The sequence below is a fragment of the Lissotriton helveticus genome, chromosome 2_1 (assembly GCF_964261635.1).
Source record: "Lissotriton helveticus chromosome 2_1, aLisHel1.1, whole genome shotgun sequence".
Classification (NCBI taxonomy): Eukaryota; Metazoa; Chordata; class Amphibia; order Caudata; family Salamandridae; genus Lissotriton; species Lissotriton helveticus.
Window position 1 is genome coordinate 1187306662 of NC_136059.1, and position 14028 is coordinate 1187320689.

The 14028-nt window shown below is 42.4% G+C and overlaps 1 protein-coding gene across 1 annotated transcript in view; it reads right to left on the reverse strand.

Moving 5' to 3' along the window:
* Nucleotides 1–14028, reverse strand: part of LOC144818541 (alcohol dehydrogenase 1-like) — a 444364-nt gene that overhangs the window by 234110 nt on the left and 196226 nt on the right. The window contains exon 4 of the mRNA XM_078676060.1: nt 1171–1258. Coding sequence (XP_078532186.1) covers nt 1171–1258 — 88 coding nt within the window. The remainder of the gene's footprint in view (nt 1–1170; nt 1259–14028) is intronic.

Here is a 14028-nt window from a genome sequence, read left to right on the forward strand (position 1 = left end):
GTATTGAAAAATGACATTTTAATTTAATGTAACTTTTAACACTTGAAGCAATTATGTACATTTAAACAGAAAGTCAAAATACCGTAACTGATTTAACATTATTCCCTGCAGTGTTAAACTCCTGCCTCGACTATTCTTTTCTATGGGAGTGTATTGCAGTATCGATGAGTAGGTATGTGGAATGCTAACCTTACAGCAAGGATGCGTAGGAGAACATTTACTAACGTTTTAGGGCCTTTAGGACTTTAGTAACTTTAGAAGTATAGGTTGTGAATAACAATGGTCTTCCTCTTTTGTGGATGGGTGTTTGTATTAGCATGTCCCTCCTTAGAATCTTTCTTACACCTGTGAACTCCCTCCCATTTAGTAGTTAGTATTTAGCATTTTCCAGGCACTCTCTCTGGTCCCACTCACATTTGCTCCTGGGGCCCTTATTACGACTTGGCTGGACTTTGCAGTACAGATACCGGAGCAAGTGTTACCCCAGGATGTTTTATACCATTTTAGTGAAAAACTGCTGACATTTTAAGCCTGCTCTGAAACAGGTAGAAAATATCAGCAGGACTGCTGGTGGGGGGAGAGGGTGTTGAATGGGATTGCAGGGGTGAAGGGCACGCTTGGGCCTCTCTGGGGCGGCATTATCTGCTCCCCCCACACTGATGCAGGCAGTGGGCAGGTCTCTGAAATGCTACTGGCCGCAGCCGCTCCTCAGCCCCTTCTGCTTCTTTGATAGGCCCAGTGTGTCCGGGCCTGGAATTATCAGGTCCTGAGATTTCTGACTCCGATAATTCCAGGCCAAAAAATGCTTGAAATGGCGAATTGTGTTATTTCACCTGGAGTTAACTCTCCACGTGAAATAACATAATTCATAATGAAGTAGCAAACTTAAATGTGTGATGAGGTTCTCAAAGAAAAGCCTTGAGAAGCCGAAGTGAAGCGCTCCATTCTGAGGTTTATGAATTCCGTTTTGTGGTATGTAAGTATAACTACCGCAGTACTACTTTACATACTAGAAAATTCAGTTTGTTGATCTATTTTTTAGCGGGTACCAGTAAAACTTGGAATCAGGCGGGGTAGTATTTCTCATGTATATGGCTCTGTCAAGCATGCAATGAGGACGTAAGAGTGAAAGTTAAGTTTAATAAAAGTAAATTGTAAACAAAAACATACTCATTCTGAATACACATGTTTGCATATGGATGTTTGCAGCATCGACACTCTCCACACTGAGGCATGGGAATTGGGATGACTTTATCACCTATGGACAGGAAAAAAATGTGGTAATCTGAAATGATAAATACAGCAAACAGGGTAAAGACTAGCTCTATTAACATATGTTCACCATCCATTATGTGTGCTTGTGGGGCTCTCTAACAACACACATAAGGGAAATGTATCCCAGCAGGCCCTGCTCAGGTAGAGCAATTTATGAAAAGCACCAAAGACACAGCAGCAGACCAAGGTCAAGCACATACGTTCTGTTAGTTTAAATTATATGGTGGTGCAAGTACTCCCAACACCCACTGCCAAGGGAAGTATAAAGATGAAAATGTCCACAAAAAAGGAAGGTGCACTGTGTTGAGTGGAAACTTTTTTGGAAAATTCTTCTCTTTTTTCATATTCATCTTTTCATAAAAACGGCACAGTCAACGCATTTTGTTCCCCTAGTGCCAGGGGAACTTCATCAGGGCAAACACACAAGGCACCCAGGTGCTGGTGACATGTGACAAGGATACGGGTGTCCTCAATAAATCGCGTTGCCAGGGTTCGGTCGTCCCAAGCGTTTGCGTTCTCCCAAATAGCCACGGGAACCAGCACAAGTGAAAATCCTGAAGACAATAGCCGTATGTGAAACTTCAAGTAATACAGTCCTCCTGGTAAAGGGGTCCTCCTATTTATCCGACACAAATCCAGCTCAGGCAACCATAGGAATATAGGTAGAACGAAATGCTAATCTCAAAGTCGTAAGAGAAAGGCTGGGTACATATTCAAACTCTTATCTGGAACTATATTCAAATATGGATAACACAGTTCATGGGTAGAGTATCCAGAATGCCAGCTTTATTTTAAAACCGAATGATTCAATAGTCAGTGAGAACACCCTTCACGTTATTCCGCGTCTTAAATCCTATCGTTGGGCATATGCCGGATTTCGGGCTAAGGGAATGTCTGCACCACATTACACATACTGTTGATACGATTCGCTTTAACTACGGGCGACTAATTGATAAGGCGGACATCCTTTTAAAATTGGGGACGACATACCCCCCTATTGCAGGTAGCGATGATGTGGTACCTCTGATTTATAGGTTACCCAACGATAGGATTTAAGACGCAGAATAACGTGAAGGGTGTTCTCACGGACTATTGAATCATTTGGTTGAATATAAAGACATTGTACAATGGCATTCTGGATACTCTACCCATGAACTGTGTTATCCGTATTTGAATATATTTCCAGATAAGAGTTTGACTATGTACCCAGAGTTTCTATTACGACTTTGAGATTAGCATTCTGTTCTACCTATATTCCTAATGTTGTCTGATCTGGATTTGGATCAAATAATAGGAGGACCCCTTTACCAGGAGGACTGTATTACTTGAAGTTTCACGTAAGGCTATTGTCTTCAGGATTTTCACTTGTGCTGGTTCCCGTGACTGTTTGGGAGAACGTAAATGCTTGGGACGACAGAACTCTGGCAACACGATTTATTGAGGACACCCGTATCAATGTCATATGTCACCAGCACCTGGGTGCCTTGTGTGTTAGCCCTGACGAAGTTCCTGTGGCACAAGGGGAACGAAACACATTGGGTGTGCCATTTTTATGAAAAGACGAATATGAATAAAGAGAAGAATTTTCAAAAAAAGTTTCCACTCTACTGACTCTTCTCGGAGAGAGCCATTTATTAAGTAGAACTAAAAATCACCTTTTTAATGTTCAACCATTTTAAAATGCATTTTATTATAACACTGCCTTTTCCGAATTCATTAGTCATAAGTAGGATGCTACACTGCTAAAGATCATGTTGAAAATTGGTCAATTTTTCATATATGTTTATGCAAGCACCTGCACAATGCATGGTGGAGATTTATGGCTCCAAGCAACAGAAATTGCAGAGTTGGAAGTTGTCCAAATGTCTTTTAGTCACTGAGCGCCAGGCCCTGTTCTAAGCAAAGACATTGTAACAGGGCAAACACCAATGGGTTTTCATGCAATGCGAAAATCCTCCGCATGTGACTCTTTGTAGATTTAGTACTGTTCAGATTTTCCACTCAACGCAGTGTTACAATTTTTTCAGCAAAACTCTATTATGTGAACAAAATTAGATCTATCCACAGGATCTCAGAATTTGGCCCTTCATCCCCTGTTAACAAGCACTCAATGGATCTATTACACACAAAGAAAGACAAATCTCACAATTTTTGCAGGTACAATAAGAAAATATTGTTTTTACTTCGATTCCCTACATTAAAAAAAATTAAATGTGAAGAACCTTTTACACGGAGTCATTGGTGGAAATTCAAAGCAGTCGTGGAATGCAGGTTTCTAGACTCAGGACACCTGACCATTTTGATTCTGAGCACCTGTGTCAATTCAGGTGAGACATAGGCCTCAAAATAGTCAACATTTCGCATGAGTAGTTAACTGGCCTATAAGTCAGAAATGTCTATGTCACAAGTGCGTAAATGACATACTCGTCAGGTCTGCATAGATGTGATCAGGTGACTGTCTGAGGAGTGGTGTAACATCTTTGCTGTATCCTTTGCTAGGTATATTAGTCAGTCAGTCAGTCAATCATCTTTATTCGGTTTACAAAACAAATAAACCATAAAAGAACATACTTTGAAAACAATTATATATCTTTTTAATAAAAACAATAAAATATGTAAACCTTCCAAAGTATACAGTCTAAAATAGTCAAAATATCTATACTACAATTCATAATCTACACATTCCAGATGAATTAAACATTTTCTTATACGTATGACCTGCAAAACAAAATCTACAACCGCACTAGACATCATTAAATCTCCTAAATTATTCAATTGTATAAGTGCTGGTTCACACATAGTAAAATTCATATTTAAAAATAAATGTTTTAGCAATTTCCTTCTAGGAACACTAAATAATTTACAGAATAATACAAGTGCATACTAGATTGGAGGGAAGTCTCATTACAAGGACCGAGATGCTTACCCTTATTCTAAAGTCTCTTGCTAGGGCATGCCATCAAATGATGAACTAGACTTAATAAAATCTTGTAAGTAAATATTTATGAAATGTATGTGGAATATTTAAAAGATACGGTTGAACACCATCCATACGGAAAACACCTAGTAGGGATACATTATAACCTTAATTTGTTTCTTGAGCAACTTTTTATTGGAGCCCTAATGTTTTCAAGGTCAATCACAACTTATTATGGTTGACCAGATTTTATTTTATTTTTTTATTTATAAAGTTTTCTATAGCGCAAACATGATCCCGAGGGGTATATGAGCACTTTACAATAGGAGGGAGAGGAAGCTAAAAGTTGCAGTACATGTGTCAAATAAGGATACCAAACAAAACACATATCAAAATTAAACTAACGAACAAGAACGTATACAAAAGCAAGGGGTCGACAAAGAGCAAGATAATGACTGGTACATAGCGAAAAAGGAGGGGAGTAAATGATCCGAGAAGGGAAAAAAACCAAGAATAACATCCAATCAGGGCTTAAAGGTGTAGGTCCAATGCCTTAGAGCAGAACAATCCAGCACCCTAGTAAGGTAAATACTTGTTCATAAGGAACCTTTTTACTTCCACTTTGAAAGCAACCTTGGAGGAGATTCTCCGTATTTCTGATGGGAGGGAGTTCCAGATATTCGGTGCAGAGCCAGAGAAAGCTCGGTGACACGTTCTCCTTTTGTGAAAGATCTGAGGTTTCAGGAGGAGGGAGTTAGCACTCCTGGAGAATCTACCCCCTCCGGATAGTTCTAGCTTTTGCACTAGATAACTGGGGGTTTGGAAATTGGGGGCTTTGTGTGATAGGCAGGCAATCTTTAGCTGTATTTTTGCTTTGTAGGACAGCCAGTTTAGTGATTTTAAGACTGGGGAGATGTGCGCTTTTCTTTTGGTACCCGTGACCAATCTGGCCGCCGCATTCAATGAGACCCTTAGTGGGGCCAAGGTATATTTGGGGAGACCACAGAGCGTAGCACTGCCATAGTCTAGCCTCAGCAAAACATGCGCTTGGACCACTTGATTGAAGTCAGCTTGTGGGAGGAAAGGTTTGAGATTCCTGAGTGTCATCATCAGGTGGTTAGCTCCCATTGCAAACATTGCTGATATGAGTCTTCATTTTCAAGTGCTTGTCCAGGGTGATTCCGAGGGATTTAGCTGGGTCAATAATGAGGGGGGGGACATTGAAGGCAGTAAGGTGGTTTATCCAGAGGTCCAGCTTAGGAGTGTAATTCGGAGGAGAAATGAGAAGGAATTCTATTTTGGAGGTGGTTCTCAGTTAACCAGTTTTGAGTAGTCAATAGGGTAGTGTTGAGTGAAATGATATTGTCGGGGGAGGAGACTCTCAGATAAAGTTGGGTGTCATCCGCATACATATGGAAAAGAATGTCCATGGAATTTAGAGAATTAGCTAATGGTTCCAGGAACAGGTTGAAGAGTATGGGAGATAGGGCCGACCCTTGGGGTCCCCCATGGATACTGGTGATGGCTGGGAGAGTGGTTCGCCTTCACTCTTTGGGGTCTGTGATGGAGGAAGAACGAGAGCCATTGCAACACCGGACCAGATAGGCCCATCCTGTGCTCCAGAATGAATAGGAGGTTGTCTTGATTATCAGATCAAAACCGCTGCTTAGATTCATAAAACACAAATGAGGGAAGCCCGGTTTTACCCTTGTATATTTCCCCACTAACAACTAACAGTTTAAGGTAAGTGTTTACTATGCTCAAGCCCTTTCTAAAACCGTACTGAGACACTGTTAAAATTGAGTGTTCCTCTGCCCAATGCTCCATCCTCTCTAGTATGATCCTACCAATCAGCTTGGCTGAATAGTCCAAAGATTATACTAGTCTATAACATAAGGGGTCACCCTTATTATCCTTTTTTCAAAATTTGGATGATAATAGTCTCCTGCCATCAGGGTGGAAAAACCCAACTCCTGCTGCATTAAAGACATTAGGTAAAAGTGGGGCCAACAGGTCCTTGGTTATTTTATAAAAGTCCCCATGGGTGAAATCCGGGGCTGCAGCTTTCATTTAGGGCAGTTATTATTTCCTTCAAAGAGAAAATTACTCTGGTTTCTGGTTTTGCTCATTCAGTATTTGATATAACATTGTTATCCTTTGAAGGGGTAAATATTTTCATAAAATGTTTACTTCAATCTTGGGGAGCAATACGAGAGTCTGTTGTGAACAACGATTTATCTCCAAGAAAAGGACCATTTCTTTTTTTCCAGAACAAGGATATATCATTGATTTCTGCTGCTTGTAAGAGATTTCTCCAGGCTTCTTCCTGTAGATGCCTTCTGCTGTGGACCATTGCCTGCTTGTAAGTTTCCCCAAGACTGTGAATCTCCACTCTGACCCTTCATGTTGAATATAAAGCTGTTCTCAGATTCCTAATGGACTTTGTGCAAGCCTTGTCAAACCAACCCTTGACTTTTTGTTTCCTGTCTCGGTATGGTTTTACTAATGTAGAATTGATTGATTGAGAGATGTTAATATGTGATTACACAATAGAAGTGTGATCTGCAGTATAGCCAGAGCATATCATAGCATCCTGTTTACACTCATTATTAATGGAAACAATACATTCATCAGAATTTACACCAGACCATTTCATTCTCATACCCTTGGGTGCCACATTCCGAATACTCTTAGGAGGTTGCTTTATACATAATGGGGCATTAATTGTCAAGATCAGGGGATTGTGGTCAGTCACAAAACAGAAGATCACAAACTTTTATTATCTTATTATGAAAACATTTAATGTGATCAATTATCAACCAAGCCCCTCTCCCAGCAAAAGTGGGGAGGGGAGTTCCCTATGAATGTTACTTTGTTCAACTGGATTAAAAATTCATTTAACCAGTAAAACATTCAATCTTTCATCATAAATATTATGCGGAAACCAGTTAATCCTCCTCCCTCTGCATCAAGAACGCCACATACTTTCCTTGATGGCATGGGGCGTAAAACAATATTAAAGTCCCCTTCCCATATAATGAATGGATTCGTAGTGTTAGAATGTATGGAGAGACCTAAGTTCTTACCCACAGTGAAAACCAAGTCCCTTCAAGAATTATCAAACATATTATTGTAAAAAGTTATGATCGTCTAATCAGGATTTCCTTTTGACTCCCATAAACCATATTGATAAAAGGAAGAATCTATAAGAGACTTAGAAATTGAAAAAGGAGATACAGTTGACATCAGGACAGAAAGACTACCCTTTGCTCTCCTTGCTGTGGATGGAATAGCTGGAGTAGATACTGGTACAAAGCCCTCAAGAGAAAGGGAATCTATCACCCATGTCTCCTGCACATATATTACTTGCACAGGAGCAACATGTTTCCACCAGTCTGTTGCAGAGGGCTTAACCACTATATCTGCTACATTTCATGAAATGAATATCATCTCAGTGTGTGCCTTATTAAAATCAATAACCAGATCTTATTGTCGAGTTAAGATGTTACCATTATAATGGTGATCATTAGGGGTTATCTGCATCTCTTCCCCTCTTTTTATAGCTTCTATATTTCCTCCTAGGGAGTCAATCTACACGACCCAGAGATTCTCAGGGACAAAATCTATTATAAGCACTCACTTACTCTGCCATCAGTTTACCAATGGCTACTTGTTTTTCGTGACACTCCATATATTGACCTGGCTGCTAAAAGAATTCCAAGTAAACAATTTCTATTTTACTCATTGGAGAAGTGTTTGCCATTTGAGGGGTGAATAGCTTTGTCAATATCTGTTTAACTAGATCAGGAGAGAAGAAATTCAAACCGAGCCAGAGATGTAATACCTGATTACCTGTTTGTGGTATGAGTGAGTATGCTATGACAGGAGCTCTCAGCAGCCCTTCCTTGAATTGCTGTACCAGGACTAGTGACACTTACCTCTTGCTGAACCATAAGGATACAGATCCCCAGGTCATACCGTAACTGCCTGTATAAGGAAGGATAGCTTTATATCAATTACCCTTTCTGTCTGAGGTCTTACTGCAGACAGCTATAACCTCACAAACAAGGAACCAATGGCTGCTGGGTTCCTTCACATCTTACCTACTCACTTTACGTACTCCTTTGATGGAAACAGGGGTGGCTCCTCTGCATATCAAGATATGACATTTTTCCCTTGCACTTTTCTGATGCCAAAGAGGCTTGGAGAGGACATCATGACATTGTTTTGTCTCCTCACACGTGTCTGGCTGCCCCTGCTAACCCAAGATGATTCAATCAGCTATGAGTTACTATGTTGTTCTAATACACCCTGAATCTACTACTATTATTTACTCAGCACACCTGTGACGTGTGTGGAGGCCAACAGAATGCTCCTTTTTACATGAGTATATTTTTCAGGGTTGTCACATTGTTTACTTATCTGCTCCCACATAGTACTTCAGTTTATTTCGAAAAGGGATAAAAGATGTATTGCATGTTTCCCAAACCATTTTTCTTTGGCAAACTCATCATCTTACTTATATGAAATTCTTTCAATCCTCTCATCTCTCAGCCATGCCTCCAACGTTTGTGTTTACCAATGTCGGCAGACAGTGAGCAAGGGAACCAGTCCTGGGGCTGTGAACCGCATAATTGAAAAGCTGTAGTGAAACATGTGTCTAGCTGTATCTAGTTGTACTGTTGGAGCAAAGCAAATTTTACATTTCTTTCGAGTTGTAAATAATACAATCTGATGATTCTTTAATGCAGTGATTGGTAACTGGTCTCATTCTTGATAGGGGTAAAACAAACCCACTCATACCCGAACCAATAAAGGTATGCAGAGGGACGAGGCAGGGATGTCCCCTCTCTCCGTTCTTATTTGCCCAGGCAATTGAGCCGCTGGCAGAGGCCCTTAGAGCAGAGGCAAGTGGAGGGATCATACTAGGTGAAGGGCCCATATGTTGTGTCATTATATGTAGATGACCTCTTTCTGTACATAAAAAACATACACCACATACCTCACCAGCTGTCTTCTATACTCGAAAGATTTGCCAACATATCAGGACTAAAGGTGAATCGCCCAAACCCAGTCTGTATTCCTTCAGTGTGCAAAACGCAGACCCGGCCTATATACTTAACGGAGAACGGGTCCAATGGTACAAAACCACATTCTGTTACGTAGGATACATATATATCGCGGCACACCACACCTGCTTGAAGGCAATCTAGGTAAGGCCATAAGAGCAATCCGCTCCCAAGTGACTTTCTGGAAAACTCTGTCCTTATCAATTACGGAATGGGTGGCACTGACAAAGATGATACTTCTCCCACGGCTTCTTTATTACTTTACTAATCTCTCATTGTAAAGTCCCCCATCATACTTTCAACCCTTAGAAGCTCTGATCCAAGACTTTATATGGGGACACTCACAGCACTGTGTAGCCCTCCAGAAGTTGTACTTACCCATAGATCAGGGAGGGCTGGCAGTCTCGAATTTGGAACAGTACTATTTAGCCACTCAACTACAGTGGATAGCTAGGTGGCTAGTGGATCGGTACAGAGAAGATACAGCCACCACCTTCCCTCCTTTACAGCTCCCTGAACTGTTACAATTATTCCACCCATACACCAGGGCCAGAACCTCAAGTTTGCTATTGCTAGGAGTGGCATATAAATGCTATTGCAGAACACTCTACATCACTCGGAAGACCACTCCTTATGCTCCCGCCCTCCCACTGGAAGGAACGCCATAGGTCCCAATACAACATCCGCTGCTGAACTATAACAATGGCAAGACGCAGGCATCCAAGACTTAGGTGACTTAGGACAAAGTACCAAATCCACCATGCAGGCCAAACTGGAAAAGTAAGCCTGGAACAAGGGAATGGACCCAAATGACAAAGACACGGACGTTCTTCCTGAGAAGCAGCAAGGTGTTGATAGCTCGCCAGAACTGACCCTCCAAGATATAATGGCGGCCATCACGACGGTTAGAACATCACTGGGGACCAGGATTGACTCTGTTTCCACAGAGGTTTCCTTAATAAGAGCAGATATGCAGTCCATGAATAGCAGAATCAAAGAAGTCGAATCAACCACCAGTTCCCTAGTCAAAGACACGTCCACCTTTCAACAAAGGATAAATTACCTATAGACCCGCAGTGAAAGGAATGTAGCACAGCTGGATGAATACGAAGGGTGCTCAAGGCTAACCCTGGGTGTAGTTTGCGTAGTACCGCTACGCGTTGCTACATGAAGTGCACTTCGCACTATGCACGCTACACATAGCTACACGAGCTGCATAGTGAGGTAGGGAAAATGCTGTTTGCAATGATTGCATAGTGCCAGATGCTTGTCCGCACTGTGCAATCATTGCAAAGGGCATCATGCACAGTGCGAGCAGCCGTTTTCTGACGCTCGAGTAGATTTGTACTTGAGCGGCCACTTTCTCAACGCGGACTGATAGTTTCTCATTGCGAGCAGTCGCGAGCATACGCGACCACTCGCAATGAGAAACCTAACCTCCCCGCATTAAGAATCTCACCGGGAGGTTTATTTGCCACGCTCGTGATCGGCAACTTGATATTGCCGATCGCGAACGAGGAAAAAGTCTTGTCGGGATGATGATTTTGCTTGCTCGTGGTCGCCAACTTGACGTTGAGGACCGCGAGCAAAAAATACCCTTTATGCTACGCGACGTGTTTTTAGCATTGTCCTACGTGCAATTTGTGTAGCACGTAATTGCGCAAAGTACGCACACTCCGCGAGCGTATCATAGTGTTATGCCCAGGGTTACTCAAGGTGCAACAACGTGAGAATTATTGGAGGTCCGGAACGCGTTGAGGGTCAGGCAATGGGTTTGTTTGTTGAAGAACTGGTCACGACCTTCCTATAGCCCCCAAGGTTGTCAAAATTCTTCATGATTGAACGGGTGCATAGGGTACCCGGATGTAGACCTAAACCTGGAGCGCCCCCCAAGGCCCATGGTGGTAAGAGTTTTCAACTATAGGGACAGAGGTATTATTTTGCAAACGGCTCGAACATCACCTCCAATTGAACTCGAAAATTGTAAAGTGTCCTTTTTTCCGGACTTCACGCTAAAGGTCCAACGTCAATGACGCAGTTTCCTTGAAATTAAAAGAGCCCTGGTAGACAAGGACACCAAGTATGCGAGGCTCTTCCTTGCCAAGCTGCGAGTGGAATCGGAGGGAAAGGTATGGTTCTTCAACACCCCTGAGGAGACATGGGAGTGGCTCAATGGATGGGTAATAGCGGGGAAGTAAAACCACCAAAGTCAACCAGACAGACAAGTGAAATCTCGAGAGGAACAGAAAGCGGGATCCTCACCTGGCGAAAGCCAGGCAACTGACGATGGCAAATACGGAGTGGACTGTATCCTTTATTTTCATAGTACATGTCTCTTTGGAATTCTTCCTTTGAGCTCCAGATAGACTCATCTCCCCAGATGGACAAACAAGTAAGTGCGGTACACAATGTGATGGACTGTCCCTTACCAGGGACACAAGATCAAACAATGGAACATTAAATGGGGCTGCCTTGGGAATTGAAACATTGATTCAGTATTTCATTAATGTCATTGTGAACAGGTGGGAAGTTGGCACACGCACCACAAGTTTAGGGGTGGGCAATAGGTAGTCTGCAGTTTTTGGGGAGGCGGGGATTCCGAACCTGCCATGCAGGGAGGGAGGGAGGGGGTTGAGTTACTGTTTGTTGGGGGGTGGGCTTCAGTCACCGAAGAACTCTGATACAATCTACATTAAATGCTCTGATGAGCATTTAGAACCAAATGGGGATAGGAGCGGGATAAAGGGTTGTTCAGTTAAGTGTATGCATAGTTTAGACAGGGTTGACAAGAGACAACTAGCTGGTGACACAGCACTTCATACTCCCGACATGGCGAAACTGGTGCTATACAGGGCTAGTCAAGGAAAGGGGGCACATGAAGGGGCTCCCTTGATAGTTCACATTACCACACCATGTAATATGGGGCCACCATTGAAACAAGAACTTAAATTGTTGTCCTCTACGTCAATGGTCTGGGGGACAAAATAAAAAGGGGAGTAGTGCTTCAATATCTAAAACGTGACTCACCAGAGGTGATTTTACTCCAGGAGTCACACTCATTGGGAACAAGTGTAACGTATTGACGAGATTAAGATTCAAACTCGTAGCACGCTCTGCATTTGGTTCCGGATCACAAGGAATGGGCATAATGATTCGGAAAATTTTTCAGATGACGATTGATCGTATATGGACAGACAGTCTGGGTAGATTTGTGGCAATCTTGAGGAAGTACATTAAATCTAGTTTCAGTATACATACCACTGGGCCTTCATGCCCCAGCCTTTAGAGATCTTGGTGATCTCTTGCTTGCCCTACCAGAGGGGAGACTCATGATTGGAGGCGACTTTAACACGATCGTCTCGGGTACGATAGATTACACACCCCCAAAGGACCTACCTCCTGTTCACACACTAATTCATAATTTTCTGAGAGCAATGGGACTAGTGAATACTTGGAGGGTGCTCACTCCTCGATACAACACTATACATTCTACTCGGGCGCCCACCGCAGTATGTCTAGGATTGACGATGTAACACCTGCGGACCAGTTAGAACAAATTAGAGAAGTAAGCCAACTTGCAAGGGGTATATCAGATCACTCACCCATCTGAGTCCAGAAAAAGGTGGGGGAACCTAAATTTGGTAGGACTGCCCGATTAGTCCATGGTATATTAAGATCCCCCAGATAAAAGAAAAAATTGTATGCGACACAGAGCTTTACTCTCAAGAAAACAAGCATTCAGTTGACTCAACTCAAATACCGTGGGAGGCATACAAGGCCGTGATATGAGGTGTCACTATCTCTCAGATCGCTGGAGTCAAAAAAGAGAAACAGGCAGCGTAAGTGTGATTAGAAACTGAAATATTGGAACTGGAAAGGAATCTCCGAGATGTGAACTCAGATGGGGTGAGGCACGCCTTAAGACTAAAAATAAAGGAATGTACAGCCCTTGCCAGTGAAACGGCCAAGGCACAATATAGGATTTATAGGATATATATATGAAATAAGGGACAAGGCCGGAACATTGTTGGCCTGGTTGGAAAGTAGGGAGCAGACCAATAGAGTGGTGGTGGAACTAGTGGTAGAATCTGGTACGCGAATGACTGAACTGCAGGAGATCGCAAATGCATTTAGGGACTATTATCCTAGTATATACACTTCCCAGATGTCATACAGAGAAGCAGACGTGCACTCCCTTTTGTGTGATATATCTTTGCCCTTGCTCTCAGAAGAAGAACGTTCAGACCTGGAACAAGACTTGAGCATCACAGAGGTACAGAAAGCCATGCAAGAGTTATGAGTGGGCAAGGCAACGGGTCCAAACGGCTTGCCCAAAGAATTATACAAACTTACCATGAGTAAGATAGCACTATATCTGACCAGAATGTTCCATGAGAGTTGCGAGGTAGGCACGCTCCCAATTGATCAGAGATTGGCAACTATAGCTGTCGTTCACAAGAGTGGGAAGCCTAAAAATGTATGTTTCTCGTATAGACCAATATCACTGCTTAATGCAGAAGTCAAGATCCTCAAAAAATTCTGGCTACACGTTTACTGCGTGTTATAACAAAACTAGTGCACCTGGACCAATCTGGATTTACGCCAGCCAGAAATACCTCTCTTAATTTGCAGAAACTGCAGGGAGTGCTTGACCAAGGCAACACCAACGGCCAGGACATGGTAGTGGTGTCTCTTGATGCGTCCATGGTGTTTGACACAATTGAATGGTCCTCTATGTATTCAGTATTAAAGAAGCCGGAATTTGGC